At 65.8% G+C, this 27,011-nt stretch overlaps 1 protein-coding gene across 4 annotated transcripts; it reads left to right on the top strand.

The window, feature by feature from the left end:
- Positions 1-21,280, top strand: CAPN15 (calpain 15). 4 transcript variants are annotated; one of them, XM_029947837.1, is made up of 13 exons: positions 1-53; positions 6,772-7,048; positions 14,326-15,799; positions 16,520-16,728; positions 16,804-16,987; positions 17,063-17,286; positions 18,004-18,129; positions 18,202-18,354; positions 18,759-18,920; positions 19,006-19,238; positions 19,333-19,499; positions 19,589-19,767; positions 19,869-21,280. In XM_029947837.1, exons 2-13 carry the CDS (start codon positions 6,867-6,869, stop codon positions 20,044-20,046), a joined length of 3,471 nt encoding a protein of 1,156 aa, XP_029803697.1. In that variant the 5' UTR covers positions 1-53; positions 6,772-6,866; the 3' UTR covers positions 20,047-21,280. The 4 variants fall into 4 exon arrangements, with proteins under 4 accessions (XP_029803697.1, XP_029803699.1, XP_029803700.1 ...); XM_029947839.1 differs by having other exon boundaries at positions 19,873-19,966; XM_029947840.1 differs by lacking the exon at positions 6,772-7,048.
- The last annotated feature ends 5,731 nt before the right edge of the window (positions 21,281-27,011 follow it).

A 27,011-nucleotide genomic window follows, 5' to 3' on the forward strand; every position in this document is an offset into this window, starting at 1 on the left:
GGGGCTGCGCCGTCGGGCCGCGGGGACTGAGGAGGCGCCGCCAGGTTGCGGAGGTGAGTTGGGCCGGGCAGGGCCGAGCCGGGCTGGGCTGGGTCGGGGGCCAGGCCTGGACCCCAGCCGGAGCCGGGCCCGGGCCCGGCGAGCGGCGCCTCCCGAGCGTTGGCCGGAGCCCGAGCAGGGCAGGGGGCGCCGTCTGAGAGGGGAGCGCGCGCGGACCTGGGTCATCTGGGTCACGGGGAGACCAACCCCTGGGTGCCGCGGACGCCGGAGGCGGCCTCAGCCCCTGCTGCCCTTGAGTGCCCTTATCTTCCGGGCCTCTTCTGATCCCGCCTGCATTAGGAGATGTGCCCCCTGCTGCCCCCCCCCCGTCCCTCCTCACGGCGGGTCCCCGGGCACTTCCCAGGGGCGGCGCCCTCCGGCCACCCCACACTTCCTCTTCCCGGTTCCTCTTGGTCTGACTCCGGGGACAGGGGTGTTACAGGAGGTGGCTCCTGTAAACGTTTGCCAGGCTTCTCGTCCTGACCAGTGAACTCTCGTGTGGTCAAGTGGCCGTGACTGGGGGGCTCTGGCGGGAGGCGCTTCATGCCCGGGGTTTGTGACCGGGCTGCAGGCAAAAGGGCCCCTGGGCGCCCAGGCCCAGCTGAGCTGCACTCCTCCCTGAGCCCCTCGCTGGGCCAGGTCTGGAGGGCTGTGCCTCGTCGGTGACCCCCTCGGTCCCCGCAGAGACTGGGCTAGGGCACGAGGGGGGAGTCTGTGCGTCCCCCCACCCTGACTTTCTCAGACTCAGCAGAGAGTGTTTCCCTGGTGTGACTCACGGAAGGAGGGCCCCACAGGCGCCCCCCGACCCCCCAGGCTCGTCTTGCGGGAAGGCTGCTTGCGCCGGCCTTGGGTTAGGCCCGTCTTACTTCCTCTCCGGTCATCCTGCTCCCAGAAGGAGCACTTCTTGCCCTTTTCCGTCAGCATCTCAAATCGCTGAGCTGCTTCGGGGCAGCCTAGAGGGTGACCGCATGACCTCCTGAGAGCCAGGTTCGAGCCCTGCTGGGCCCAAGGCTCAGTGATAGCACGGCTGGGCGGGGACCTCCGACCTCAGATCCTGCGTCTCTGTTCCGGACCCCGGGCCCCTGCCATGGGTGGCTCGCTGGTAAGTCTGCTTTCAGACAGGCAGACTAGGCCATGGGGCCCAAGGGGCTGCACATCCAGGTTTCTGACTCGCGAGGCAGCCTTTTAACGTCCTCTTTCCATTGCCTGTTACATCCTCAACACTTGGAAAGAGTATTCTGCTGCCCTGAAATCCCTCGAAAGCCACAGGTGTCTCTCCTGGGCCCAGGGTGGGTGAGTGAAGAGCCCAGGGCGCAGCCACCCACAGCCTGGCCCTCGTGGCCGCTGGACGCAGAGCAGGTAGCCCTGGTGACAGGTCACACATGTCCACGAGTGTCTCAGGGTGCTGCTCTCCCCTGGAGTGTGAGGCTGAAATGAGAGGCCCACATTGGAGCGGGGACAGCCGCGGGCCGGCTGTGGTGCCTTCTTCAGACTTCCGCAGCCTGGGCCCCCGGCAGGGACTCTCCGGCTCTGGGCGTGTGAGCCTAGCTCCGGGGTCAGTCAGCCCTGGTCCCGTTCTCCCCTCCCGCCTGGATTGCCCGCACCTCCTCACAGCTCCACGCCTCTGGTCTCGCCCTGCACCCCATTACTCAGCACCAGCACCCTGGGAATGTCCCAGAGTAGGACTGTGACCGAGTCTGTTGCCTCATCTCTTATGCAGAGCTCCTCAGCATGGACCCAGACCCCCCGCCTTCTTCCCTTCCTGCTGCGCTGCCGAGAGCGCCCAGGAAGCCAGGCTCTGACTCTACCCCTCGGCCTTGTCCCTGGCTCTTTGGTGCGCCGCAGGGCCCCATCCACACCAAGTAGGTGGTCGCTGAGCATCTTCCGTCGGCTGCTTGCTGGCAGGTGGCTCCGAGGTCATCCCGGGGGGTACAGAACGGCGCCCCGCAGCGTTCGGGGGAGAGGAGTGGACTTGCTGGCTTCCACCCTCTGCGAGCGAAGCTCGGGCTGCCCCCGCCTCGCAGGCTTGGAGACCGCGCAGCAGCACCCTGTCCTTCCGTGCGGCCCGCCAGGGTCCGGGGAGGGCTCTGCACACGGCTGCGTTAGTGCCGCCAGGCCATGACCGGCTGGGTGCGGGGGCCTGGGGCCCTGGCCGAGGACTGTGTCCTGGCCTAGCACAGACCCCCCAGGAGGGGCTGCTCGGGAAGTCAGTGACGCCATCTCTCCCGCAAGGATGTGTCCGGGCACCGCGGGTGGATTTGCAGGAGACGGGAGGCCTCCTGCGCGGGTGCACGCCATCACACTTTGGTGGCTGTTCTGTGCCCTGCTTTCTCTCGCTTCCCCATGCTTGAGGGGAGCTTTGTCCCCACCTCCCTGGGGGCCAGGCTGAGAGACGTGCTGGAACCGTGCTGTAAGAGAATCAGGGGAAAGCTGGTGGGTGGACTGGCTGGGGGTGCTGGGGTCCTCGGCGAGGTGAAGCTCGGCAGCTGGCAGGCTGCTTGCCTGGGGCCCTGCCTCCTTGGGCACCTTTCCCTGGCAGCCCCTCTCCCCTGAGGCTCCGGGATCTTGAACAGCCCCATCTGCCACTCTGGCTGGCCCCTGGGGGTCAGGCGTCTTGAACCAGGCAGCCCGGAGCTGGCTGAGCCACACAGCTGCCCTGGAGCCTCCAGCCACGTCTGGGTAAGGGACAGGTGCAGCTGCTAAAGGGACCCAGTCTCTCAGCCACCAGCTTTGGGAGCATTCTCACCCACGTGCCCACGGGTAAGATAGCCTTCAAGTGACCCTGGCCTGGGGGTGGGACGCAGAGCCTGGATGGGGTGGACCCTGGCTCACGGTGATAAGCCTGGGGGTGGGTGTGCAGGCCAGGGCCAGGGTCCAGAATCTTCCAGGAAAGGGAGTGCCCTCCTGTGGGTGTACTACTGGTAAACCTGCCGTGGCTGAACCTTGCCCCTCAGTGTGGAGGGTCTGGCACCTGCCGCGCCAGGAGGGCCCCTTCCCAGGTGCTGCGGGTCGTTGCTGGGGTGACAGGGCTTGGGGGCAGTGCAGGCATCCCCTCGTCCTGCCCAGACGGAGCTTGGCTCTCGGGGCCTCCTTGCATCAGGGCCTGCTGCAGGGAACCCCTGCTTTCCTGGTGGGCCAACCCCGATGCTGACCCCCTGGGGGCACGGCCCTCGAGGGAGAGTGCCGTCCTGCCAGGCCTGGGGCGCAGGGAGGTCAAGGTCTGGCTCTCCCCAGGGCGGGTGCCGCTCGACTGTGCGCCGGCTGTGGGTGCTGAACGACGGGCTCTCGACTTTGTGTCTGGTGGGTGCGGTTCTGGGCGTCACCAGGGTGACCACTCAGGCACAGGGAGTGCTCTTCCGGGGTGCGTGAGGGCACCGTTGCTGCAGGTCACGAGAGAGCGTGCAGACGTGCTCCAGGGCCCTGGGTGGGGGTGTTGCGGAGCTAGGACACGGAGGTCACCTTCTCCCCGGGGTGGATGAGCACATCACGGGGAGTGTGCGCGGCGCGGACATGGTGGCAGCTTGTGCGAGGCGTGTGCGCATGGAAGGAGGCATTGTCAGACCCCACACAGCGATGTGGAGCCCAGGTCATTGTCACACGGGACAGAGGGGGCCAGAAATTCCCCTGGTTGGCTCCTGGGGTGTACTCCCCCAACTGTGGCTTTTACTTGCCCACAGACTTCTCGGTAGACAAGTCACGGTGCTCCTACTGGGCGGAAGCCGCCCACCTGCACCCCTGCCCCTCAGCGCCCCACCCCTACTCCCCGGGGCCTTGTGAGGTCTCAGTGCCCACCCCCTCAGGGCAGGGGTGAGGGGCCTTGAAGAGGGGTCGTCCTCGCCAGGCCCGTCTCGTGCTCGTCCGTGGTGGGTGGTCCCCTGCTGTCCTCTGAGAGTGCCCTGTCGGCCACACCGCGCCCCAGACTGGGGACTGCAGCCCCAGCTCAGGGCTTCCCTGAGGCCACCTCTAGGCCACTGCCCCGCTTCAGTGTGGGGCGGCAGCTCCCGAATGCGGGCTCGTCGGGGGGGTCTGGCTTCCGCCCAGAGACGTCGTCTACGTGGCGCCTGTCCTGAGGCACAGCAGCCAGAAGGTGTGCCCTGCGTGCGCAGAGCTCAAGCCCGTCCCCTGCCGGGCACACGCGGGGGCCTGGTGAGTGTTTGCTGAATGGAAGGTGCACAGAGGAGCAGATGGGCCGGCGCGTGCCACGCTCTGGCCTGGGTGAGGGCTTCGCCCACCCAGCAAGCCCTGCAGGGGAAGAGGGCCGCGTGGTGCCTGTCATCTGGGGTGGGGGTTTGTGTGCCCGAGGGTGGCCCTCACCTGGGTTTTGCCTTGGGCAGGGCCTGCGGAACAAACAGGGTGTGGAAAGGTCCCCGCGCCCTGTTGTTCTTATGTGGAGCCAGCGTGAGGGCCAAGGACTGACCGTCACCCCGTGCAGGTGGCACTCTCAGGTTAGCACAGAGCTGGTGGCCGTTCCCTGGGGGCCTCACTCCACCAGGGCGCTCCTTCATGGGGTCTCGCTCCCAGGGCTTCTCCCTACCCCCAGCGGGGCCAGGACGGTTCAGGGTGCAGGGCGCCATCAGCCCTGGCGGTCCCAGAGAGGCCCTCTGGAGCCGGCCACTCTCTGGGGGGCATTCGCCCTTTTAGGGCACCCCTTGTCCTCGGAGCCCCGGGGAGGGTCCCCGTGCTGCCTCTGCCTTCCCAGGAGACACTGGGCTGCTCCCACATAGTCCATCCTGGACAGAGCCTGAAGGGCCACAGTTCCTTGAAGATATGTCAGGAGGCTCTGGTGCGTGCAGGTCCCCTGAGTGTCCGTGACAGGCCTGAGCACTCCCCTCCCCCGCCGAAGACCTGGTCAGGGCACGAGCGAGGGGCCGGTGGGTCCCTGACAGTGCTTCGGACAGCACGCCCAGCCTGTGCGAGGACCTCGGGACCCCTTCCTCCGGGCAGAGTCCGAGCCCCCTGGGAGGCCTGGGGCCACATCCTCTCTCTGCCTGGGGGCTGGTTTCCCCTCAGCTCCGCCTGCCTGAGATGCACGTGGTACTGGCACTGCCGCAGCGCAGGTGGCACGGTCCGCCCTGCGGTCCGCCCTGTGCCTTCACAGGCCACAGGCAGAGCGCTGGGTCAGGGACGCCGGCTGAGAGCTGAGCCAGTAGTGGGCGTGGCTCGGCTGCAGGCCCCGCTTTCCCCTGGACTGGGTGGCTCAGCTGATTAGGCTTCTGGCGTTGGCTCAGGTCGTGATCTCACGGTTCGTGGGTTCGAGCCCCGCATCGGGCTCTACACTGACAGCTCAGAGCCTGGAGCCTGCTTCGGATTCTGTGTCTCTCTCTCTCTCTCTCTGCCCCTTCTCCACTCATGCTGTTTCTCTCTGTCTCAATAATAAATAAGCAAAAAATTTTAAAAAAGGAAGAAATACTCGGGCCCTTCCTGTGAAGGGCTCCTGCGGGAACTAGAGTCCAGGGGCGGCCCTGATTGGCCCAGGGTCTGTCTCGGGAGAGGCAGGTGTCTGCAGTGACCCTGGCCGGGGAGGCCGGGGAGCGTGCTCAGCACGCTGCCCGGCGTGGAAGCCGTGCAGGCCTGCCGACTTGGCTCGGAGTCCCAGGATCTGGCCTGGACGAGTGGCCCTAGCTCACACGTGGTTTTACCTAAACTTGACGCCGACACGGACACAGGATGTGCTGGGTTACATAAGACGCATCTTCCTGAGTCCTTTCATCTGCTTTCCCTTCCTCGCACGGCTGCGCACATCAGGAAAGGACGTCTGGCTCGTGAAGCCCCCGTAGGTTAGCGCCGGCAGACATTCCTTCCTGGACGGGGCACGTGGAGAGGCCTGAGTGGCACGGTGACTCGTAAGGCCACCAGGCCAGTGGGGGCCGGCGCTGCTCTGTCCCACCCACGTCCCGTCCCCCGCCCTTCCGAGTGAAGGCCGCCGGGAGGGTTTGCTTGCTGCTCGGAGTCTCAGGTGCTCTGGCCGGAGCTCCTGCGGGGCCGGGGACGCACACTCCTCCCGGCCTCCGCCTCCAGAGCCAGGTCCCTCTCGGCACAGGGAGCCCCCGGCCCCACCAGCATGCTCTGGCAGCAAGGGGAGGGTGGGCCCCTTGGCCCCAAGCCTGACTGGGACCTGCCTTGTTTGCAACAAGCCTCGAGGCCTCTTTGTCATTCCGGGGGGTCAGACCGCCTCCCCTGAGTGCAGGCCGTCCCTGCCAGTGTCCTCTTCCTGGCCCCCCTGGAGTCCACCTGGCCTGGGAGGCTCTCCCTCAGGAAGGCTCCAGAAAGGCAAGCGGTAGTGACTCTGCTCACCTCAGGGCCCTGCACGGCCTCTACGTCATGGGGTGCTCGGTGCCCTCCTCCCTCCTCTTGAAGGCCGTTTCTCCGGCTGCCCCCGCTCCATGCACCTGCTTCCTCCGCTTCCTCCTCCTCCTCCTCCAGCCCGGGGCCCCTCGAGCCTTTTCTCTGCAAAAAAGTGTGACCGTGTGGCTTCTTTCTCACTGAGGGTAGGACCCCCTGAAGACCAGCGTGGGCACGTGCCCAACCCCCCTGGGCAACTGATGGGTTGGGGTCAGTCATCAGGAGCAGAGCAGGGGCGCCGGTGGTGGGGTGGGAGCCCCGGGTCCTTGAGGCCACTTGCACACTGGGGGGCCTCCCCAGGCTTTGGGGGGCTTCGTTCCCGTGAGTCATGCCGTTTCTCCTCTTTCTCTTTATTGTCTCTGTGTTTATTTCTGTCGTGTGACTGACCAGCCCGGCCGCCCCGTCTCCCTCCATGCTCCACCTCCCCCGCTGCCGGCCGCCGGTGAGCAGGCCCGGGTCTCAGCGTGGCCGCCACCGCGGGGGCCATGGGGAGCTCCGCCTCCTCGCTGGCCGCCGAGACCGAGTCGGACCACGGTTTCCCCGGGGGAGCGCCTTACTCCGGGCCCCCTGCAGCAGCTGGCTGGTGTAGGAGCGGCCCCGGGGGGCCTGTCTGGGGTGGCGCCCTGGTCACCCGGCAGCCCCCGTCCCCGCGCCCCCGGGCCCGAAGGTAAGAAGGCAGGGAGGGGAGGGCCCAGGGGGCGGGAGTGGCGTTCTGTCAGGGTGCCCCTTCCTGGGCAGAGGGCCTTGCAGAGAAGGGGGGTCCTGTCTCTGAGAATCCTCTGGCAGCTCGCTTCCCCCACAAGGCCCGAGACTTGAGAGGCTCTTGAAGAAAATCTGGGGTGCCAGCCCTCCCCCCAGAGCCAGGCAGTGTGGGTCGGCCCGGCTGACTGGTGTCGTCGGGACGGGGACTGTGTGGCCTGCTCTTCCCCCTGCTGTGGTGGCCCTGCCCAGCAGCGTGCCTTCACTGCAGGCCCTGCCAGCAGGGGGCATGGCTGGGCTCCGCTCAGGTTCCTCCCCCAAGGAGGAGTAAGCTGGAGCCCCTCCCCAAGGAGTCCTGGCATGACTGGTAGGGGCGGCCTGGGCGCTGTGCCCCCGTCAATGGTGGCACGCCCTCCCCCAAAGCACCTGCCGTGTTACACTTGGCTGTCACCTCCCGTGGACACAGCTCCCTCTGCAGGACAGTTGCTTGTCCTGGGCTCACTGGCTAGATGGACAGGAGACAGGGTCCTGACGGATGTCCCCTCTGGAATGGCATTGGACCCGAGGCCCGAGCCCCCAGCACATGGGGCACCCACGAGGCGCCGGAGGCGTCAGCCCGGCCACTGGGCGCAGCGCAGCTCTCCCCTGAGGCGCCCTGGCGGCAGGAGTTTCCTCCACTCCCTCGTGACGGCCTCGGTGACGCCCTGGCAGACGTCTGTGTGTCTCTACTTGCGTGCTCTCGCATTCACCCCTCATAAGTGTGCAGCTGCGTGGTTTTGGGCGTTTATAGAGCTGTGCACCCGTGGCTCTCAGCTCCCAGGGACCCCCCCTGTTCGCACCCTTCCCCACACAGCCACCCTGCCTCCTGCCTGTAGATCTGCCTTTCTGAGAAATTTCACAGCAGTGGAATCGTATCATTTTTGCATCTGGCTTTTGTCACCAAGTGCAGCGTTCACAGGGTCCGTCCGAGTGGCAGTGGGAGCTGTGGCTTCGTTCCTCTTCGTGGATGGGCAGCATCCCGATGTGTGGACGGACCCTGTTCCGTTGTCTCCGTTTCTCAGCCCCCTGGCAGCAGCTCCCGAGAGTCACTGTGAGGTTGCCCGGCTCCGAAGACAGTGCCAGGCTGTGTCCCACAGCGTCCCTGCCAGTGACAGAGGGGAGGATTCTAGTGTCTCCCCGTCCCCGCCCACACCTGTGGCCGTCTGCCTGGGGCAGGTACGGAGCACTGTCCCAGTGTGGTTTGATGTGCGTCGTCCTCACATGACACGGGGCCTCTCCCCGTGTGACCCATCTGCCCACACGCTTTTTACAAACTCCCATTTATTTGCTTCCTGGGGGGCGCGCCCCCAGGGGGCAGCAGGCCGGGCGTGGGCCCTGCGGGATTCGCCAGGAGCACCCTGCACAGCACGTCCCGGCGCGCTGAGGGACACACGTGCCTGTGTGACTTCAGACCCTGGCGCACGCTGCCGAGCCAAGTCTGACTTTCTCGTTCTCCTGGCCTCCTGCCAGGCCACTCCCCCGGGCTGGGGCACCAGTGGCTCCTTCCTGTCCCCCTGCAGCCGCCAGATCCAGGGTTGGGGGAGGGTCACCGTGTCCTGTCATGAGCAGCAGACGAGGCGGGAGGAGTAGACAGACTCCCCGACCACGGACGAGAGATGGTCAGGGGGGCGCTGCACAAGGCAGATGGCAGGAAGTGGGGCAGAATGGCAGGTGCCCCACCCAGCTGCCCCTCAGGACCCCTCCCTGCACGCACACCTGGACACTGACGTGTGTGGAGTGCTCTGCCACAGTCTGGAGGGTGCCGTTCACTGAAGAGCCTCCCAGTCCAGGCACGCTGCCTCCTTGGCCAGGACTGTCGGCTTCCCTGTGACCCCCTCCTGCCCCGCCAGGCCCTGGGAGCTGCTCACCTTGGTCCATAAGCAATGGGCATGGGCATGGTCGCCTGCAAGCCCTGGGAACCCAGAAATAAGGAGGATGACTCAAGGCTGGCCGAGGGTGACCCCGGAGGAGGGGGCCTAGGCACGCCTTGAACCCTCGGGTTGAGGGTATGGTGGCCGCGGCCAGCAGGGCATCCAGACATGGCCTGCCCAGGACCCTAATGGCCTCCAGGTCTGGGGTCTTCGCTGAGCTCCTCGTGTGGGACACCACTCACTACTCCCAGCTGTCCGGGGAGGAAAGGCACCCCTCGGGGCTGTGCTGCTCCCTTCGGTGATAACCCTTAGCTTCCATGTTCCTGCAAACCCGAGTGTCCTGGGGGCAGCTGACAGTGTGCCCCTGGGCCAACTCCATAGTCTCCCTTTTGAATTGGAACCAACTCCCAGAAGCCTGAGGGCAAGGTGCCTGTTTGGTGTTGGGGGTTTCTGGAAACATGCCTCAGTTTCCCGTTGGCTTGACCTTTCTCTCTCTCTCTTTTTTGAAATGTTTTATTTATTTTTGAGACAGAGAAATTCAGAGCATGAATGGGAGGGGCAGAGAGAGAGGGAGACACAGAATCTGAAGCAGGCTCCAGGCTCTGAGCTGTCAGCACAGAGCCCGACGCAGGGCTCAAACCCACGAACCGTGAGATCATGACCTGAGCAGAAGTCTAGGCTTAACCAACTGAGCCACCCAGGTGTCCCTTGGTCTTTGGCTTGTAAGGAGTAACTCAAGTCTTTTCACAGGCAGCTGGCTGTCCCCTCACCCCCCACCTGTGTCCTGGGCTGTGTGGTGTCCTGACGCTCTGGTGTGCTGTGCATGGGAGTCTGGCTTGGCTCCGGGTCCCGACACCATTGCCCCCTTCCAGGCTGTGGGGCGCTCCGGCCTCTCTGAGTGTCTCCTGAGCACTTGGCTCCCACCCAGGCCCTTCTTTATGTCAGGGTGACCCTGGGGCCATGGAGTCGGAGAAGGTGATCTGAGGGTGGTGAGGGCCAGGGGCCCCTTCATAAGCACCTCTGGTCACCCGGCCACTGAGCCCTGAGTCACTTCTCAGCCTGCCCAGTGACCTCAGGATGTGGGCTGCAGAGGTCAGTGAGAGCACAGCCCTCCATGCCGCCTGTCCTGGGAACCCCTGTCCTCTGCCTCCATCCCCAGAGGCCTTCATCCAGCCAGGGCGCCACTGCCCAGGGCTAAACTTGAGATTAGGCACTGCTTTGATTTAACCCTTTCTGAACCCCAGACAGAACCTTCTTGGTGTGCTCTATCCACCACACTGGCTACAAAACCTGCCGTGTCCCTCCAGTGTCCCCAGACGCTGGCCGGGAACAGCGGACCCCATGCCTCAAGTTCAGCTGGGCTCAGGGCGTGGGCTGGCCAGCTGGCAGGTTAGGAGGGCAGACGGGAACTGGGCCCCCCTCCCTCCCCAGGCTGTCCTTGCTTAGTGTATCTGGGGCCCCCAGAGCCCTGGATCCAGGGGCAGGTATGTCCTCGGACAGCTGTCATCTGCCTTTCCTGCCCCAGGGCCCGGGGCCTGAGTCCTCTCAAAAGAAAGGGGTCTCCAAAGTGTCAGATTCACTCTGTGTGCCCTGCTGTGTGCCGGGTGAGTGACCGAGCCCTGAACCTGGAGCCGGGCTGAAAGCAGCCTAAGACTTAACCCGTGCTTGCATGCATGTCTGGGGGCCCACACTGTGACCCACACCTTGACTGTGGGCCCCTCTCTGAGTGGGGAGCAGTGTGGGGGCGGGCCCAGTGGACTCCAGGAAGAGTTCTTAGGCTTTCTGTAGAACAGAAGCCAAGGCCAACGCGGATCTGCCCCATTCTGCTGGTGCCGAGTGCCCTGCAGTGAGCCCAGCCTGGCACCCTTTCAACCCAAGGCCTGTCTATCTGCTTGGGCCCTGCCATCTGTGGGCAAGGCTGTGGCAGCTCCTGAGCCTCAGCCACACAGGCTGGGAAGGTGGCCTCACAGAGCTTGCCCTGGGCCCTGAGAAGCGTTTCTGTGCTTGGGGAGTTTTGGGGATTGGTTTTTGAAGGGGCAACGTTTCTTTTCTTCTTGAACCAGAGTTTGGTATAAACGGCGTCAGAAGCATGGGCTTTGGGCCTTGTAAAGAACAATTGATTTTTCCACCAGGCAGAGCAGCTACAATCCGTGCAGGAGGCTGTGTGTCGTGCAGTGTAGACGCCCCCTTGCGCCCAGATTAGGTCTTGAGGAGTAGCCGAGGGCCCGTCTCCACCCCAGGGCATTGACCCCTCTGAGGCACGTGGAGCCGGGAGCACCCTGCTTGCACTGCCCTCCAGCTGTGCTAGACCCGCTCACGCCCACACGCCATGGGCCCCGCCACTTGGGAAATGCCGTGCGTTCTGTGGCCGTGCCTGGCATATGGGGCACACGGCCATGCCTGCAGGCCCCTCCCTCGGAACAAGGGACGGGAGCTCCAGGCGGGGCGGGTCACTGCAGCCACCGGACCTGGGAGGTCTGGGCGTTGTCAGCACTCAGGACAGGCTGCCGTGGAAGGGGCCCTGCCCTTTCTCCCACCTCCTCTGACCTTGCACACCTCCCCCGTGATGCCCCTGGACTGCCGGGTACGGGATGAGCCTCAGCTGTCACGGGCCCCACGGCTTGGGGAGGACGGGTTTGCAGTGGGACTCGGTCAGTAGTGGGCAGGTTGGTGGGCAGTGCCCAGCACCCAAGACACCCCCTGTCCCTTCCTTGGCCCAGCGGGTGAGCCTCGAGCACTGCTCGGCTGCTTTTCGTGGTCCGATGTCTGCCCGGGGCACCCAGCCAGCGTCCCTGAGTTGGGGTGACCCCCGGTCACTCAGGCCCTGGCCCTCCCCTTGAGCTCTTTGTTTTTTCTTTTGAGATGAAGTTCATACAGTATCAAGTGACCGTTGTAGTGTGAATGACCAGTGGTATTTAGTATATTCACACTATGAATGTCCATCACCTCTACCCAGTCCCCGGACTTCACCCCCCCGGTGCCCAGCCCCTGGGGACCGCCACCCTTCTTACCGCCTCTGGGTCTCCTGTTGTGAAGGCTTCCTGTAAATGGACTCCTGCGACGTGCTGTCTCGGGTCTGCCCTCTCTCCCTTAGCACATGTTCACGGTCCATCCAGGTTGTAGCCTGGGTCGGAATCTCATTCTTTCTTACGGCCGAATGACAGTCCGCGTTTCATTTCTCTGTTTATTCGCTGCCGGACGTTTGAGCCGTTTCCACCTGTGACTGTCGTGAGTGGATCCACAGGTGCCCCTGTTGTCCGATGTTGCGGGAGCACACCCAGGAGAGGGACCGCTGGGCCAGAAGGTGACGCTGCGTAACTTGCTGAGGACCTGCCGGCCAGGGCCTCGGCCGCCGTGCCGCTCTGCCCCTGCGTTCCCGCTGGTGGTGCCGGGCAGGTCCGAGCTGCTCCGGGCCGTGGCCCGCGCTCTGGGTTCCGGCCAGCCGGGCTGGCTGTGCGGTGGCGCCTCACTGGGGCTTTGGTTTGCACTCTCCTGACGGCCCGTGACATTGACTGTCTTTCCACAGGCTTTCTTGGCCACTTGTGTGTCATCTTTGGAGAAATGTCCCTTCAAGTCCTTTGCCCATTTTTAAAACCAATTTTGTTGTTGTTGTTTAGTTGTAGGAGTTATTGATATTTTCTGGATGCAAGACTGTTATCGGACCCGTGTCTGCAAATACTCTCACTTTATGAGTGTGTTCACCTGCCCAACTGGGCCCTTTGAAGCACAATGCTGTTCATTCTGACGAAGTCTGATTTTTCCCTTCACTTGCCTGTACTTTCAGTGTCGTATCTAATCCATTGTCAACTCAAGGTCACAGAATTTTATTTTTTCTTTCTTTATTTGTATGATTTAAGTAGGCTTTATGCCCAACGTGGAGCTTAAACTCACAACCTTGAGTTCAGAAGTTGGATGCTCTACCCACTGGGCCAGCCACGTGCCCCTCAGAATCCCAGAAACATCCTTGAGTTTTTTTCTTCTCGGAGTTTTATAGTTTTCCCTCCTACACTTGGTCATTGTTCCATTTGGAGTGAACTTTTGAGCGCGGTGTGAGGTGAGGGCCCGGCTTCGTTGTTTGTGCTGAGCTCCAGCTTCCCCACCACCGTTTGTTAGAAAGTCTGCCCTTTGCCCAAGTGGTCTTGGCACCCTTCGCCAGAGGTGCCTGCTGGCTCAGTTGGCGGAGGGTGTAGCCCTTAATCTAAGGGCCGTGTGTGTGCAAGCCCCACATTGCACGTGGAGTCTACTTAAAAAAAACAAAAAATGCGATGTTTTGACCCCACATACGCAGTGTTTCTCCAGACTCCTCAGGCCTGTTCTGTCGGTCACACGGGCCACACGTAGGCATGTGCTTTGTCCTCCCGCCCGTGCCACCTGTCTTGATGTCCTCTTTCTCGAGATTGTTGTGGCTACTTGTGTGTGTGTGTGGAGGGGTGTCCTTGCAGTTAGATAAGAATTTTAGAATCAGCTTTTTCCATTCCTGCTAAAAAGAACAGAAAAGGGGGATTCTGATTGGGCTCGCACTGAGTCTGAGTCTGTCGGTCACTTGGCATTACCGTGAGTACAAGCCTTGTCCTCCTCAGTTAAGAGGGTCCTAGCTTGCTCGTCACTGGGGGTGAAGCGGTGTTCTAACGTCCTTCCTCCCTTTGCTGCTGCTGCTTGTGTGTCCATCTCCTGCCCTGTAACGTTGCTGCATTCACTCATTAGCTCGAGGACTTTGTTTTTTAATGTGTATTTTTAAGAACGAGAGAGCACGGGTGGGGGAGGGGTGGGGAGGGGGGTGGACAGAGGACCCCGAGCAGTGTGGGGCGAGATCATGACCCGAGGTAGTGTTACTTCTTCCTTTCCACTTGGCTGCCTTTTATCTCTTTTCCTGCCTGACCGTTCTGCCTGGGACCCCAGGACAGTGCTGACCAGCAGCGCTGCACCCCTGGTCTTGGGACGAAGGCACTCAATGTGTCACTGCAGGATGTGACGTTCGCCGTCGGGCTTTGAGGGTGCCCTTTATCCTGTCCAGGAAGTTCACTCCTGCTCCTCCCTGGAACTGGTTATAGACTGCCTGCCTCCCCAGCAGGGCCCTGTGGCCACTAGGATAGTGTGGCTCACCCCCATTGCTCTGTCCCCACAAGTCTGCCCCTCCAGAAGGGGTCTGAGCACAGACCTGTGAGGTGCCTTGGCGTTCTTGGGGACCCCTGACTCCTCAGAGTCCTCGAGCCTCTCACAGGCTGCAGTCTTGGGCCTGACATCTGTTACAGCCCAGAGGGCACAGCCCCTGCGGTGCAGCACCCTGGCCTAGGTGGACATGCAGGCCCGCACTGATCAGGATCTTGTCTTGCAGCTACACACACTCTCCTGGGTCCATGGCCGCGATTGGGGAGTGGTCCTGTGCGCGCTGCACCTTCCTGAACCCAGCCGGCCAGCGCCAGTGCTCCATCTGTGAGGCCCCCCGGCACAAGCCTGACCTCGACCACATCCTCCGGCTCAGCGTGGAGGAGCAGAAATGGCCCTGTGCCCGCTGCACATTCCGGAACTTCCTGGGCAAAGAGGCCTGCGAGGTGTGCGGCTTTGCCCCAGAGCCCGTGCCTGGCACCTCCCTGCTGCCCGTCATCAACGGGGTCCTGGCAGAGCCCAAGGGCGGCTGCAAGGAGGAGGCCGGCCCCATACGGACAACGGGGCTGGAGGCTGCCGGGCCGGCTCGGGGGCGGCCAGAGGAGCAGGAGGACGAGGAGCAGGACAAGGAGGAGCAGAAGGAGCAGGAGGGGGCGGCAGAGCTGGGGAACGGCTGGGCCTGCCAACGCTGCACGCTGCATAACACGCCCGTGGCCAGCTCCTGCTCTGCCTGCGGAGGCCCCCGCAAGCTCTCCCTGCCCAGGATCCCTCCCGAGGCCCTGGTGGTCCCCGAAGTTGTGGCCCCCGCCGGCTTCCCCATCATGCCTGCCCCGCCCCCGCCCGGGGAAGGTGCCGAAGCTGACCCTCCCTGTGCCACCGCCCAGGAGCCACCCCGGGCGCCGTCCTTCAGCCCCTTCTCGCCCACCCTGCAGAACAACCCTGTGCCCCGCAGCCGCCGCGAGGTCCCCCCGCAGCTGCAGCCACTGGTGCCTGAGGCCGCCCAGCCCTCCCCGTCTGCCGGCTCCAAGGGGCCCCCCCCGGGCCCGGGGCGGACTGCAGCCGGGGCCTCCCGCCTGGCGGAGCTGCTGTCGAGCAAAAGGCTAAGCACGCTGGAGGAGGAGGCCGCGGAGGGCAGCCCGGCGCCGCACCGGTGTGGCCCCTGCTCTGCGCCAGGCCCCTCGAGCCCTGCCCGCTGCGAGGCCTGTGGTGCGGTGCCCGGCAGCGATGTCATCGACCTGGCTGGAGACACCGTGCGCTACAAGCCCGCCAGCCCCTCCAGCCCCGACTTCACCACCTGGTCATGTGCCAAGTGCACACTTAGGAACCCCACGGCGGCCCCCAGGTGCACCGCGTGCGGGTGCTCCAAGCTGCATGGCTTCCAGGAGCACAGTGAGCCCCCCACCCGCTGCCTTGACGGCAGCACCGAGAAGTCCGGCCCCTGCTCGGCCCACAAGGCCAGCTGCCCGGGCCCCGGGGTGCCAGCCGAGCGCCCGGGCCAGTGGGCCTGCCCTGCCTGCACTCTGCTCAATGCGCCCAGGACCAAGCACTGTGCCGCTTGTCACACGCCCCAGCTCCTAGTGGCCCAGCGCCGGGGCGTTGCGCCCCTGAGGCGCAGGGAGAGCATGCACGTGGAGAAGCGGAGGCAGACGGATGAGGGCGAGGCCAAGGCCCTCTGGGAAAACATCGTGGCCTTCTGCCGCGAGGTGAGCGGCCTGGGGGCGGTGGCCGCGCGCCGGGGCTGGCCCTCCCCTTCCACAGCCTCTTCTCTTTCTGGCTCCTATGTGCCCCGATCAAGGCGTCTGCCCCTTCTGTCCTTTCCTGGCCAGAGGGACAGTACCCTCTTTTCCAAGCTCCGCCAAGTGGCCGGGTCCCTGCCCAGCCCCATCTTACCATTTCATGTTGTCTCCCCACGAGGGTCTGTGCTCCTGACCCTTCTCGCTGGTGACTTCCCAGAGGCGGTGACCTCACAGGGGCATGGGGGTGCAGGTGGAGGTCTCCCGCCACAGGTGGGCCCGGTGCCTCCTCCAGCCAGGAGGACCCTACAGAGCCCGGGGCCAGGGCGCTCCCTCCTGCCCCTCTGTCATTGTAGCAGTGGGAGGCCTGAGTCCAGGGGAGCGCTGGATGGGCTGTCTGTCCCCCCTCAGGTTGCTGCCCCCATCCCTGCCAGCAGCCCACCTGACGGCCTTTTCTGGGGGGTTGTGTCCTGGCTTCCCCGTCCCAGGTTCCCTGCACCCCCGTGCCTGTCGTCCCTGTGCCCATGCGGGGTGCTGTGGCCCACATAGAGCCCTGGCCAGGCCCTCCAGATCAGTCAGCGTGGCTGCACATACCCACCCTCTCGCCTCTGGGGCCCAGGCAGCATTTTCAGGGTGCTGGGTCTGGCCTCAGCCAGGAGGAGCCTGAGTGTGAGGCCATGGCCCTTGCAGAACAGTGTGAACTTCGTGGATGACAGCTTCCCCCCGGGGCCCAAGTCTGTGGGCTTCCCCGCGGGTGACAGTGTCCAGCAGCGTGTACGGCAGTGGCTGCGGCCCCACGAGATCAACTGCTCTGTCTCCAGGGACCACAGTGCCTCGTGGTCCGTGTTCCACACTCTCCGGCCCTCGGACATCCTGCAGGGGCTGCTCGGGAACTGCTGGTGAGCCAGGTGCCCGCAGGGTGCTGGGTGGCCGCCGGCCCGGCGCGCTCACAGCAGGGCCCCGGTTCCGCACAGGTTCCTGAGCGCGCTGGCCGTGCTGGCCGAGCGGCCCGACCTGGTGGAGAGGGTGATGGTCACGCGCAGCCTGTGTGCGGAGGGCGCCTACCAGGTGCGGCTCTGCAAGGACGGCACGTGGACGACGGTGCTGGTGGACGACATGCTGCCCTGCGACGAGGCCGGCTTCCTTCTCTTCTCCCAGGTGGCGGGCCGGGCGGGCTGGGGCGGGCGCTCGGGGACCGCCGGCCAGGCCTCGCGACTCCAGCCCTCCCCGTAGGCTCAGCGGAAGCAGCTGTGGGTGGCGCTCATCGAGAAGGCGCTGGCCAAGCTGCACGGCTCCTACTTCGCCCTCCAGGCGGGGCGCGCCATCGAAGGCCTGGCCACGCTCACCGGTGCCCCCTGTGAGAGCCTGGCGCTGCAGGTCAGCTCCACTAACCCCCGAGAGGAGCCCGTTGACACTGACCTCATCTGGGCCAAAATGCTGAGTTCTAAGGAGGCTGGGTAAGAGGGGCGGGCGCTGTGGCGGTCAGCGGCATTGGGAGGAGAGGCGAGACAAGGGGACGGCCAGGCCGGGGCCTGGAGCGGTGGGAGAAGCGGGCACGCGCCCTCTGACCCACACCCTGCATCTCAAGTTCGCCAGCATCTCTCACGGCCAGCAGGCAGGATACTGCCTTTTGGCTTGTACCTGGAAGGTCTCGTCCTGAGCTGGGCCCGTGGTGACCGCCGGTGCCCGCCCGGAGCCGCAATGGAGAGAGCCCCACAGAGGCACCTGGTGGGAGTGGGGTCTGCCTTCTGAGACCTGGCACGCACTGGCCAGCGTGTCTGTGGGAAGGGCCCAGAACCTTCGGCCTGGAAAGACGGCTCATTCGTGCCAAGACCTTGTGCTCTCAGCAGATAGCGGGCAGTCCTGCTGCCCTCCGAGTGCCACAGCCCTGAGCAGGCAGGACCAGCCAGCCTCCAGGCTTCTAGGGGACCGATAGCCCCAGGCCTCTGAGCTCCTGCACTACCGCCGAGGGGGCTGGGCCGGGACTTTCCTGAGTCCCATGTGTCTTGTGGGGGTCCCCACAGGTGCCCCCCTCCCTGCTGCCTTCCACTCTCCACCTCCCACCCCCCCACCCCCACTCCTGTGCAGCACCTCCCCTCTGGGGGGCAGGGCCAGCAGAGAGGTTCCTGGCTCCTGGGGGCCCCCTCGTCACTGAGACTGCTCTGCTCCTGCAGGTTCCTCATGGGGGCCTCCTGTGGCGGGGGGAACATGAAAGTGGACGATGCTGCCTACGAGAGCCTGGGCCTGCGTCCCCGCCATGCCTACTCTGTCCTGGACGTCCGTGACGTCCAGGGCTCCAGGTAGGGGCCTGGTGGGGGTGTGGTGGGGGCAGCGGCCGGCACGGACACAGCCCTCAGCCCTGCGGTCCGCAGGCTCCTGCGCCTCCGGAACCCGTGGGGCCGCTTCTCCTGGAACGGCAGTTGGTCTGATGAGTGGCCGCACTGGCCGGGGCACCTGCGCAGCGAGCTCATGCCACACGGGAGCAGCGAGGGTGTCTTCTGGATAGAGTACAGCGACTTCATCAGGTACCTGGACACTGCAGGCGGGGTGCCCGTGTGTGCCCCACAGCAGTCCTCGTGTGCCAGCCACCCTCGCCTTGGCTCACCCAGCCTGCGCCGCTTGGCCGTCGTGTGGCGCCCTTCCCTCCGGAGCCCACCTGTCCTTCCCAACAGCTTGAGCTGGGGGCCATCCTGGAACCCAGCTCAGCACAGGGTCAGTGAGGGAGGGGCTTGCACTGCCAGGGCTGGGCCTTCCCCTCCCCCCCTCCATCACACTGGGGGCGCAGCGCCCCTTGGTGGTGGCCACGAGCATCAGGCCAGGACAGGGCGTCCTGACCCTGGTCCCAGGAGAGGCTCCGGGGCAGGGAGTGGAGGAGGTTCGGGATGCCGCCTGCACCTGAGCGCTGCGGGGCTGCCCTCTCGCTGTCCAGGTACTTCGACTCCGTGGACATCTGCAAGGTGCACTCGGACTGGCAGGAGGCGCGCGTGCAGGGCTGCTTTCCCAGCTCTGCCAGCGGGCCCGTGGGGGTGACTGCTCTCACCGTGCTGGAGCGCGCGTCCCTGGAGTTCGCCCTCTTCCAGGAGGGCAGCAGGTGGGCGGTGCCGTGGGCTGGCGGCGGGCGGGGCTGGCGGTGGGCGGGGCGAGCCCCCTGACTGCGGCCCCGCCTCTGGCCACAGGCGCGCAGACTCCGTGGACAGCCACTTGCTGGACCTGTGCGTGTTGGTGTTCCGCGCGTCCTTCGGCAGCGGTGGCCGCCTGAGCCTGGGCCGCCTGCTGGCCCACAGCAAGCGCGCGGTCAAGAAGTTTGTCAACTGTGACGTGATGCTGGAGCCTGGCGAGTACGCCGTGGTGTGCTGTGCCTTCAACCACTGGAGCCCCGCCGCACCGGGACCCCCGGCCGGCACGCAGGGTACGCCCGCGCGCCCCCTCCCCCCCTCCGCCCGCAGGGAGGGCTGCGCTGGGATCCCCCCCCCACTCATGCCCCCCACTCCCGCCCCCCACAGCCTCCAGCCCCTCGGCGGGAGTCCCGCGCTGCGCCCCGCAGCCGCCCGGCCACGTGCTGGCCGTGTACAGCTCCAGGCTGGTCATGGTGGAGCCCGTGGAGGCCCAGCCAACCACGCTGGCCGACGCCATCATTCTGCTCACCGAGAGCCGGGGCGAGCGGCACGAGGTGGGCCTCCGGCGGGGTCCTGGGCAGGGCGGGGGGGGGGGGAGGAGGGGAGGCCCTGGCCCGGCCCACTCCTTACCGTCTGTGTCCAGGGCCGCGAGGGTATGACCTGCTACTACCTGACGCACGGCTGGGCGGGGCTCATCGTGGTGGTGGAGAACCGGCATCCCAAGGCCTACTTGCATGTGCAGTGTGACTGCTCCGACAGCTTCAACGTGGTGTCCACGCGCGGCAGCCTGCGCACCCAGGACAGCGTGCCCCCGCTGCACAGGTGGGCACCGGCCCCGCCCTGCCTCCTCTGCCCTCACGGCCCCCTGCTCCGCCCCTCGTCCTCACCCCGCCTCCACCGTCCCTCACCGGCCCCTCCCCCAGGCAGGTCCTGGTGATCCTGTCCCAGCTGGAGGGCAACGCGGGCTTCTCCATCACCCACCGCCTGGCGCACCGCAAGGCCGCCCAGGCCTTCCTCAGTGACTGGACAGCCTCCAGGGGCACCCACAGCCCCCCTCTCACACCGGAAGTCGCTGGCCTGCATGGCCCTCGGCCTCTGTGACCACCCCACCTTCCCAGCCCCCACACGCACTTTATGAGGGAGACCCCAGTGGAGGCCACTTGAACCAGAATCTCAGGACCCCCGCCCAGGGAGCCACTGGCTGCCGCAGCTTTCCCTAGGCCTTCCTCTCTGCCCTTCCCTTCAGCCCAGGGCCTCCCAGCTACCAAGCAGAATACCTCGAACCCGCCTCTAGCGCAGGGGGCCTGTACGCCAGCCCCTCTGACCGGCCACCTCCAGGTTGGGTTCAGACTGCCAGGGCCAGACCAAGGTGAGGCTTCTCTTCCCCTGGGGGCCTGGGGCCTCCTCCCTGGGTGAGGCAGCCAGGAGCCCTGGTCACGGAACCAGATCTGGGCAGGTCAGAAGCCAGGGGCCCAGGGTGAGATCGCTCCCTTGTAGGGGTCCGGCTGGGACCCCCGAGTGAAGAGGGGCCATCTCCTCCATGCTGGATCAGAGGCTGGGACTCCAGGGTGAGTAGGGACCGCCCTCCTCTGTGGGACAAGAGTTCAGGAGCCCTCTCGCCCCAGCTTACCCCCAGAGCACACCTCCCTGCTGTCCGGTCCCCACAAGGCAAGCAGGGGTCCTTGCAGTCCCAGCAGTGTGTCCCAGGAGCCAGGTGGTAGGCGACCGTGGGCTCAGGGCCAGGGTTGGGGAGGGTCCCAGCTGCCCCTCTGGCGACACTATGCAATTCCTGGAGCCTGTGCCAGGATCGAAGCCATGCCCCCGGGGCCGGAAGTTGGGGCCCACTGGTCAGGGTGCAGCCGGGCCCAGCTCCAGCCCTGCTGTTTGGTGTCCTGGTCTCTGGCAGGCTCCCTGTCTGGGCGCGTGGAGGGCCCAGTGGCCCCTCCCTGCTGCGCCCCCTCCTCGGAAGCCCAGGGAGCTGAGGGGCCACTCGGCCCCCCGGCTGTCTTCTCTTGAGGCTGCTGTCAGGCCAGAGACCTGCAGTTGCCCGCACACATCGGAGGCCAGCTTGCTGGGGACCAGTGGCCTGGGCGTCTTGCCGCTCCGGGTCAGCGGGCAGCCCTGGGGGGCTTTGACGCCTGGAGGAGCACCAGGAAGCACTCCACTCCCCTTTTACTCTGAGCTGTGACTATTTTTAACCCTGTATATACGACCGGCTCTTCTGACACAGAGACTATTTTACCAGTTGTCAGCCCCCATCCCTGTAGGATGGTTCTCCATGGGTGTTTCCAGACTCAGGCTCCAATGGACCAAATAAAAATGTTTTGTTTTGTAACGCCGCCTCCTCGTCCGACTGCCGCCCCTGCCAGGGTCCCCGGCCTTTCCCCTCCCTCCGCAGGCAGGGCTGTGCCGAGGCGCACCAGCCCGCCAGGCGGCAGGACCTCACTTGAGGAGGGCTTGCCAGCTGCCTGCATGTCTGAAGGGCCGGGGCTGGGGGTCCCGGCAGGGCAGAGGCTTGGGTCAGACCCTCCATGGTCAGCAGGCTGGTCCCCATGCAGACAGGACAGTACTTTTCCCTGTGGCTTTTCCTGCTTCCTTGCGAGGCTTTTCCCTGTGTGGCACCTGCTTTCAGGTGTCCTGGCTGAACCCGTCAGGGTCGTTGGGCAGGGGCAGATGGGGTGAGGGGCTGCACCGGGAGAAAAGTTTCTGTCTGGGGTGGCGGCTGTCCTGCTCCTGCTCGGCCCCAGCTGGCCCCCAGCCCCTGCTGCCCATCCTGGGAGGCACCGTCCCCGGGTCTCGGGTGACGAGCCGAGGCGGGCATGCTGAGCGGCTCACTGGGCTGTGATTTGCACAGCGGGGGCCGCCCCCCCCCTCAGACACCCAGAGGCTGCGGAATGGGGGCGGGGCTGCAGAGGCCGGTGCTCGGGCGGCTGTAAGAGGCCTGTCACAGGCCAGCCTATCGAATGTGAAAGCAATTAAAGCCACCAGCAGTGTTCGCTCCGGGCGGGCCTCGGGCAGCGGGGCAGCTGCCACTACACATCTCACGGGCGCCCTGCTCCACCGCGGCTGCGCCGGCCACGCTGGGCCTCGTCCCGTGGGGTGGGGGCCCGGCGCGTCCACCTTGAGTCGGCACGGGGTGGCCCTGTCACCCCTGGGGCGTCCCAGCAGCCTGGACCCACATCCCTCCCTGGGACAATCCAGGAAGCAAGACGTGAGAATGGAGGGCTCCCGAGGCCCTTGGGGCTTCTGGCCAGGCCCCCGTCTCTACATGGGTGGGGCAGGGGCGGTGTGCCCACCCCCTTCCCCTGAACCCCGCCATGCAAGGGAGAGGCTCTAGCAGAGTGGGGGGGTGGAGAGAGGGGCCATGTGGACCCAGCCCAAAAGGGCACACAGTGTCGTGTCTGGGAAGGAGTTGGGGGACCCTGTAGTCCAGACTAAGTTTTGACTTGGGAGCTCACAGGAGGTGCTGGCAGGGGGCCGAGGGGGGTGCTAGGCCAGGATCCCGGGGCTCCTGGGGGAGCCGCTGGTGTTGAGAGAGGCTGGGAGACCAGCCAAGCTGGCCTGGGGTGTGAACTTAGCCACCAAGTCCTTGGCCGTGGCTGGCCACACCTGGACCCCAAGGCCACCAGAACGGGGAGCAGGCCAGAGGCCAGAGGCCATCGCCCTTCTGTTGGGCCCCGGCCCCGCACCTCCGCCCACCGCCTTCTGGGTCTCCCGCCTTCTGGCCACTGAAGCTCCCGGCCCTGGGTCCTCCTGCTCATCTGCCTGCAGCTCGGCCTTGGGCCCCCCACAGCCCCCTCTCCTGGCCTCCGGTCCAGGCCACCTCACTGCCCACACGGCCGCGGCAGCCTTCTCCAGGCGGGCGGTGGTGTGTTCTCACTTGTGAAGCGTCCCTGTCAGAAGCACTTAGTGTACAAATTAGCCGTGCCCTCCCGCCTCCCTCCGCACGGCTGTGGGCGCCGGGCTGACAGGGCCGGGGCTCCGGGCGCTCTCCCGCCTGCCCCGGGCGCCCACACAGCCCGCGTGCACCCCTGGCCGCCCGCCCACGACCGAGCAGGAGGGCTGTCCCTTGCCAGCCAGCCAGGGGTCCTCTCAGGGCCCCCGACCTTGACTTGGCCGGGGATGGGGCGGGGGGGGGGGGCGGACTGCAACAGGGCAGGGCATTCAGCAAGATACTGGGGGGCTGGAGCTCAAGGCCCAGCACTTGGATCTACCCCAGAGTTGTAGGTCCAGGGTTGAGAGCCTTGGGGGGACCTAGAGCCGGCACAGAGGCTCTGCAGCCCCCACCTGCCCCTCCTGTCGGCGGGCCTGCCACTCAGGCAGGGAAAATCATGTGTGACAGGCCCAGGAAGGCCGGGCCCGGGGGGCCGTGGAGCAACGCGCGCAGCTCCTCTTCCAACATATGGCTGCTGTCGGCCCCGGGCGCTGCTCGGGCGCTGCTCGGCCAGTGCCGGCTCGGAGGCGGGTGGGGGCCCAGGAGGCCTGAGCCTCATCCCAGCCGTCGGGCCACACCGCTCCCTCGGAGATGGGAAAGGTCCCTGCCCTGTCTCACGTGCCTCCCGGGACAGGGAGCTCATTCCTGGTGCCCCTCTTCCCTCGAAGGGAGCATCCAGGCGTTCCCCCTTCCTGGTGGCTGAGGCACACAGCCACCCCATACCCCACCCCCGTGTGGCCAAGGACCTCACTGTGGGGATGGAGCCGTGGGAGGGGCCGCGGGGGCTGCCAGGGGCGGGAGCCTGCTGCTTGGGGCACAGCAGAGCGTGCACGGGCAGGCCCGGGCCCCCGGACAGTCCTCCACAGGCCCGGGGGGGCTAGAGCCAGAGGGCTGTCCTGGGGTCCCAGGGCCAGGACTTTCCCAGCTGGGCCTCCTCCTTCAGGGTGTGTTCCTGGGCCCGGTTCGGTGGTCCCCTCGAAGATCCTCCGAGAATTCCCCGGGCCTTGCATACACCCCGCTGTGGGCCACACTCTGTCCATCCCTCGTGAAGCCTGCAGTGGGGACCCCCAAAGCTGCCTACAGCGCTACGCACATCACATCCCTGCTCTGCTGCTCCCCTCACAACCCCGCCGTGAACCTCCTGTGGCTCCCCAGTGCTTTTCAGGTCAGCAGCCACAGGCTAGCATCCAGGGCCCTCAGGTGTGACCAGGTTTGGCCAAGCCCTGGGCCCACACCTTTTAGCCAGGAGTCCCTGAGGCCGCCTCAAACAAGGATGATCCAGGTTCTGGGACCAGGGGACTCCTGCGTGGCGCTGCCCTTCCCAGGGACCCCGAGACCCTGCCTGGGAGCTCCAGCCTCCAGTCTGTCTGCCCAGTGCACGCTGGTCCCGGCCCCTATGCCTGTCCTGGGGAGGGCTGTGTGGACACTGAGGGAGTCAGACAGGCCTGCCGTGGGCACTGCACCACTGCCCCCCGCTGCCCCGTCCCCGCTGCCCATCCTGGCCACTCGCCCCCCGCACGGATGTACCAGCATTAATGGAGGTGACAGGCGGACAGCCGTGGGCAAGCCGGGCAGAGGAGGTTAATGGCCAAGATTGGGCTCTGGCTGGGGTCGGAGGGGCTGCGGGTCCCCACTGTGCCCTACGCCCCTGCTGGTGCCAGAAGCACCCAGAGACCAAGCCTCGTACCACCCGCGCTGCACATGAGGAGACATGGCGGGCGTCTCAGAGCTCAGGGCCACATGGGTGACCAAGCCCCAAAACCACGGGCATCCCTGTCACTGCCTCAGGGGGCAGGGGCCCTCTCTCCAGGCCCAAGCTCTTCCCGGCACGTGGGGGGGGGTCCCGGGGGAGGGTTGTGACCCACCCTCAGGCCCCATTCCTGAGTGGAAAGCGCGACAAGCCACAGACACCAGGTGTGCTCCCTACAAGGGGGCAGGCGTGCCTGAGAATGCCTTGGGCAGAGGGCACAGAGGTGCAAGGGGCTGGAATCGCTGTCCTGGCCTTGCCTGGCCGCAGGCAGTGGGAAAGGTCATCTGTGCACCCGACGGGTCAGCCTGACTCACACTCCCATGCAGGGGCCATGGATTGCAGCCAGAGCTGGTGTCTCGGACCCCTCCCCACAGCCCAGAAGTGCACACGAGTCATGCCCCTTGGGGCTGACTTCCTCTCGAGATGGCCCCACCTGTCCCCTTACTTAAGCTTCTGGAGAGGCCCGTGCAGGGCAGTGGGTGTCACAGCCTGCCCTCTCTGCGTGCGGGAACAGGGCTTCCTGATGCACGACCCTCCTTCCCCGCCCAGCCCAGCCCCCGCGCTGGCGGCTGTAGCCTCTCCCAGACCCTCAGACGGGTCAGCCAGTGAGGTGCAGGGAAGCACAGAACCGTCCCTGGGGACAAGCGGCTGAGGCCTGGGATCCCCCTGACACGCTGTCTCCAGGTGACCTGTGTCCCAGCCCCCTCGGGGCCGTGCCCGTGATGAGGGGCGCGGGCCTGGCTGAGCACATCCAGGGCTCTGAGCACAGAAGGAACAGGCCTCCTGGCCTCCTCTCTCCACGGGGCTGCTGGCGTGACGGCCGCTCAAGCTGTCTCCCAGCCTAGGGCTGCCTGCACGGTCAGCTGGTCAGCTGGGCCAGGCCAGGCCGGCAGAGAGGACAAGGCTGGCATGCTGTGCCACCCAGCCCCCAGCCCTGCCCCTTGGACTGGATGAGAAGTGGGTCCCCTCAGGTGGTGTCAAGGAAGCGGCCACGAGGGCAGAAAGGAGACAGACTGCAGGGGCCCGTTCCCGACAGATGCCCATTCTAGTCACAGAGCCCCAGGAGACCCGAGCCACCCTCTTGCATAGACAAGGGAAACTGAGGTCAGGCCCCGGGGTCCAGGAGGTGTCAGACTCGGCATCCAGTCCCCTCCTCTGTCTGCCCCACTTGAGGTGGGACACACAGAGGCCCCCAGAGGACACTCCTTCCTTCCTCAAGGTTCCCGTGCCCCCCAGATTTAGCAGGGGTTACCCCAGGAAGCCTGTGCCTGAGCCTGCAGGGAGGGGGCCCTTCTGTGCCTCCACAGTGCTGTCCGGGAGCCGCCCTCTGCCCTCTGACCGCAGACCCCATCCTAAGCCTGAAACGGTACCATCACACGTGTCCCCAGACACGGACGAAACTCCCTGCGGGAGACACAGTCTGGCCCTGCCCTGGCGTGTCTGTGTTCGCATGTGGAATGGAACCTGCTGGTCAGGTGACTTTCTACGAGGCTCTGGCTTGAGACGTGGGACCCCGACCATTACAGTTCAGCAGCCTGCCGAGCAACATGGGACCTGGTGTACTTTGGGAGGGGAGCTGAAAACAGGTCTGGCAGTGAGGACGTTAGGGGCAGGGGTCTTGCAGTGGTGCCTGGATACCCAAGTCTCTCGCCACCCCTGCCCCCAGCCCAGGCCCTCCCAGGAGGGTCAGCCAGGAGGCACCGGTCCTGCAAGCACAGAGGCAGGGCCTGGGCACCTGTCAGGGTGGTGAGGAGTGAGGTTTACAGAAAGGGGGAAGCAAGCCCCATGGTGACCGTCCTTCCCTGAGCCATCAGTGGGCAGGGCAGGGGCTTACAGGGCGCAGATCCGTTCAGCCTCCTGCTCAGAGAAGAGGAAACAGCTCTGGAGTCGAGGCTTGGCCAGGGACAGCTGGCAGGGAAAGGAGATTTGCTCCACTGTCTGCTGCCCAGCTCTGGGCGCCCGCCCTCTCAGGGCTCAGCTCTGTCTCCTGGCTGGTCTGGGCTCGCACCCCATCCCTGGCGGGGCTGCAGCCCTCCCCAGGCTGGCTCCGGGCTCCCCCTGTCCCAGGGCTCAGCCCCCAGGCCTTGGCTCAGGAAGGCGGCTGTCAGGGGCCAGAGCCCTGCCCTGACGGATGAGTGCTGACGGCGCCTCTCCCTGCGCCCTCGGCCGCTGACACCCCGTCACGCCGCTTCGGGGACCCCGGGAGACCTGGCCGCCTCGGCGCACCCCCGCAGCAGCCCGCAGGCGACGGGGGCGGGGACGGTGCCAGGAGCCCCTCATTCGGCTGCACACCTGCGCCTGCACCGCCGGCTCCTCGGCGCAGCTCCCGGTCGCTGCCCGCGCGGACGGTGTCACCGGTGTCACCGGCCGCAGTTCCGTCCA

This window comes from Suricata suricatta, chromosome 8, assembly GCF_006229205.1.
Source record: "Suricata suricatta isolate VVHF042 chromosome 8, meerkat_22Aug2017_6uvM2_HiC, whole genome shotgun sequence".
In the NCBI taxonomy this organism is placed as follows: Eukaryota; Metazoa; Chordata; class Mammalia; order Carnivora; family Herpestidae; genus Suricata; species Suricata suricatta.

Coding starts and splice junctions, on each gene's coding strand:
- CAPN15 (XM_029947837.1), top strand. CDS start 6,867: ATGGGGAGCTCCGCCTCCTCGCTGGCCGCCGAGACCGAGTCGGACCAC. Junction 17,287..18,003: donor CTGAGTTCTAAGGAGGCTGG/GTAAGAGGGGCG, acceptor CTGCTCCTGCAG/GTTCCTCATGGGGGCCTCCT. Junction 19,768..19,868: donor AGCGTGCCCCCGCTGCACAG/GTGGGCACCGGC, acceptor CCCCTCCCCCAG/GCAGGTCCTGGTGATCCTGT.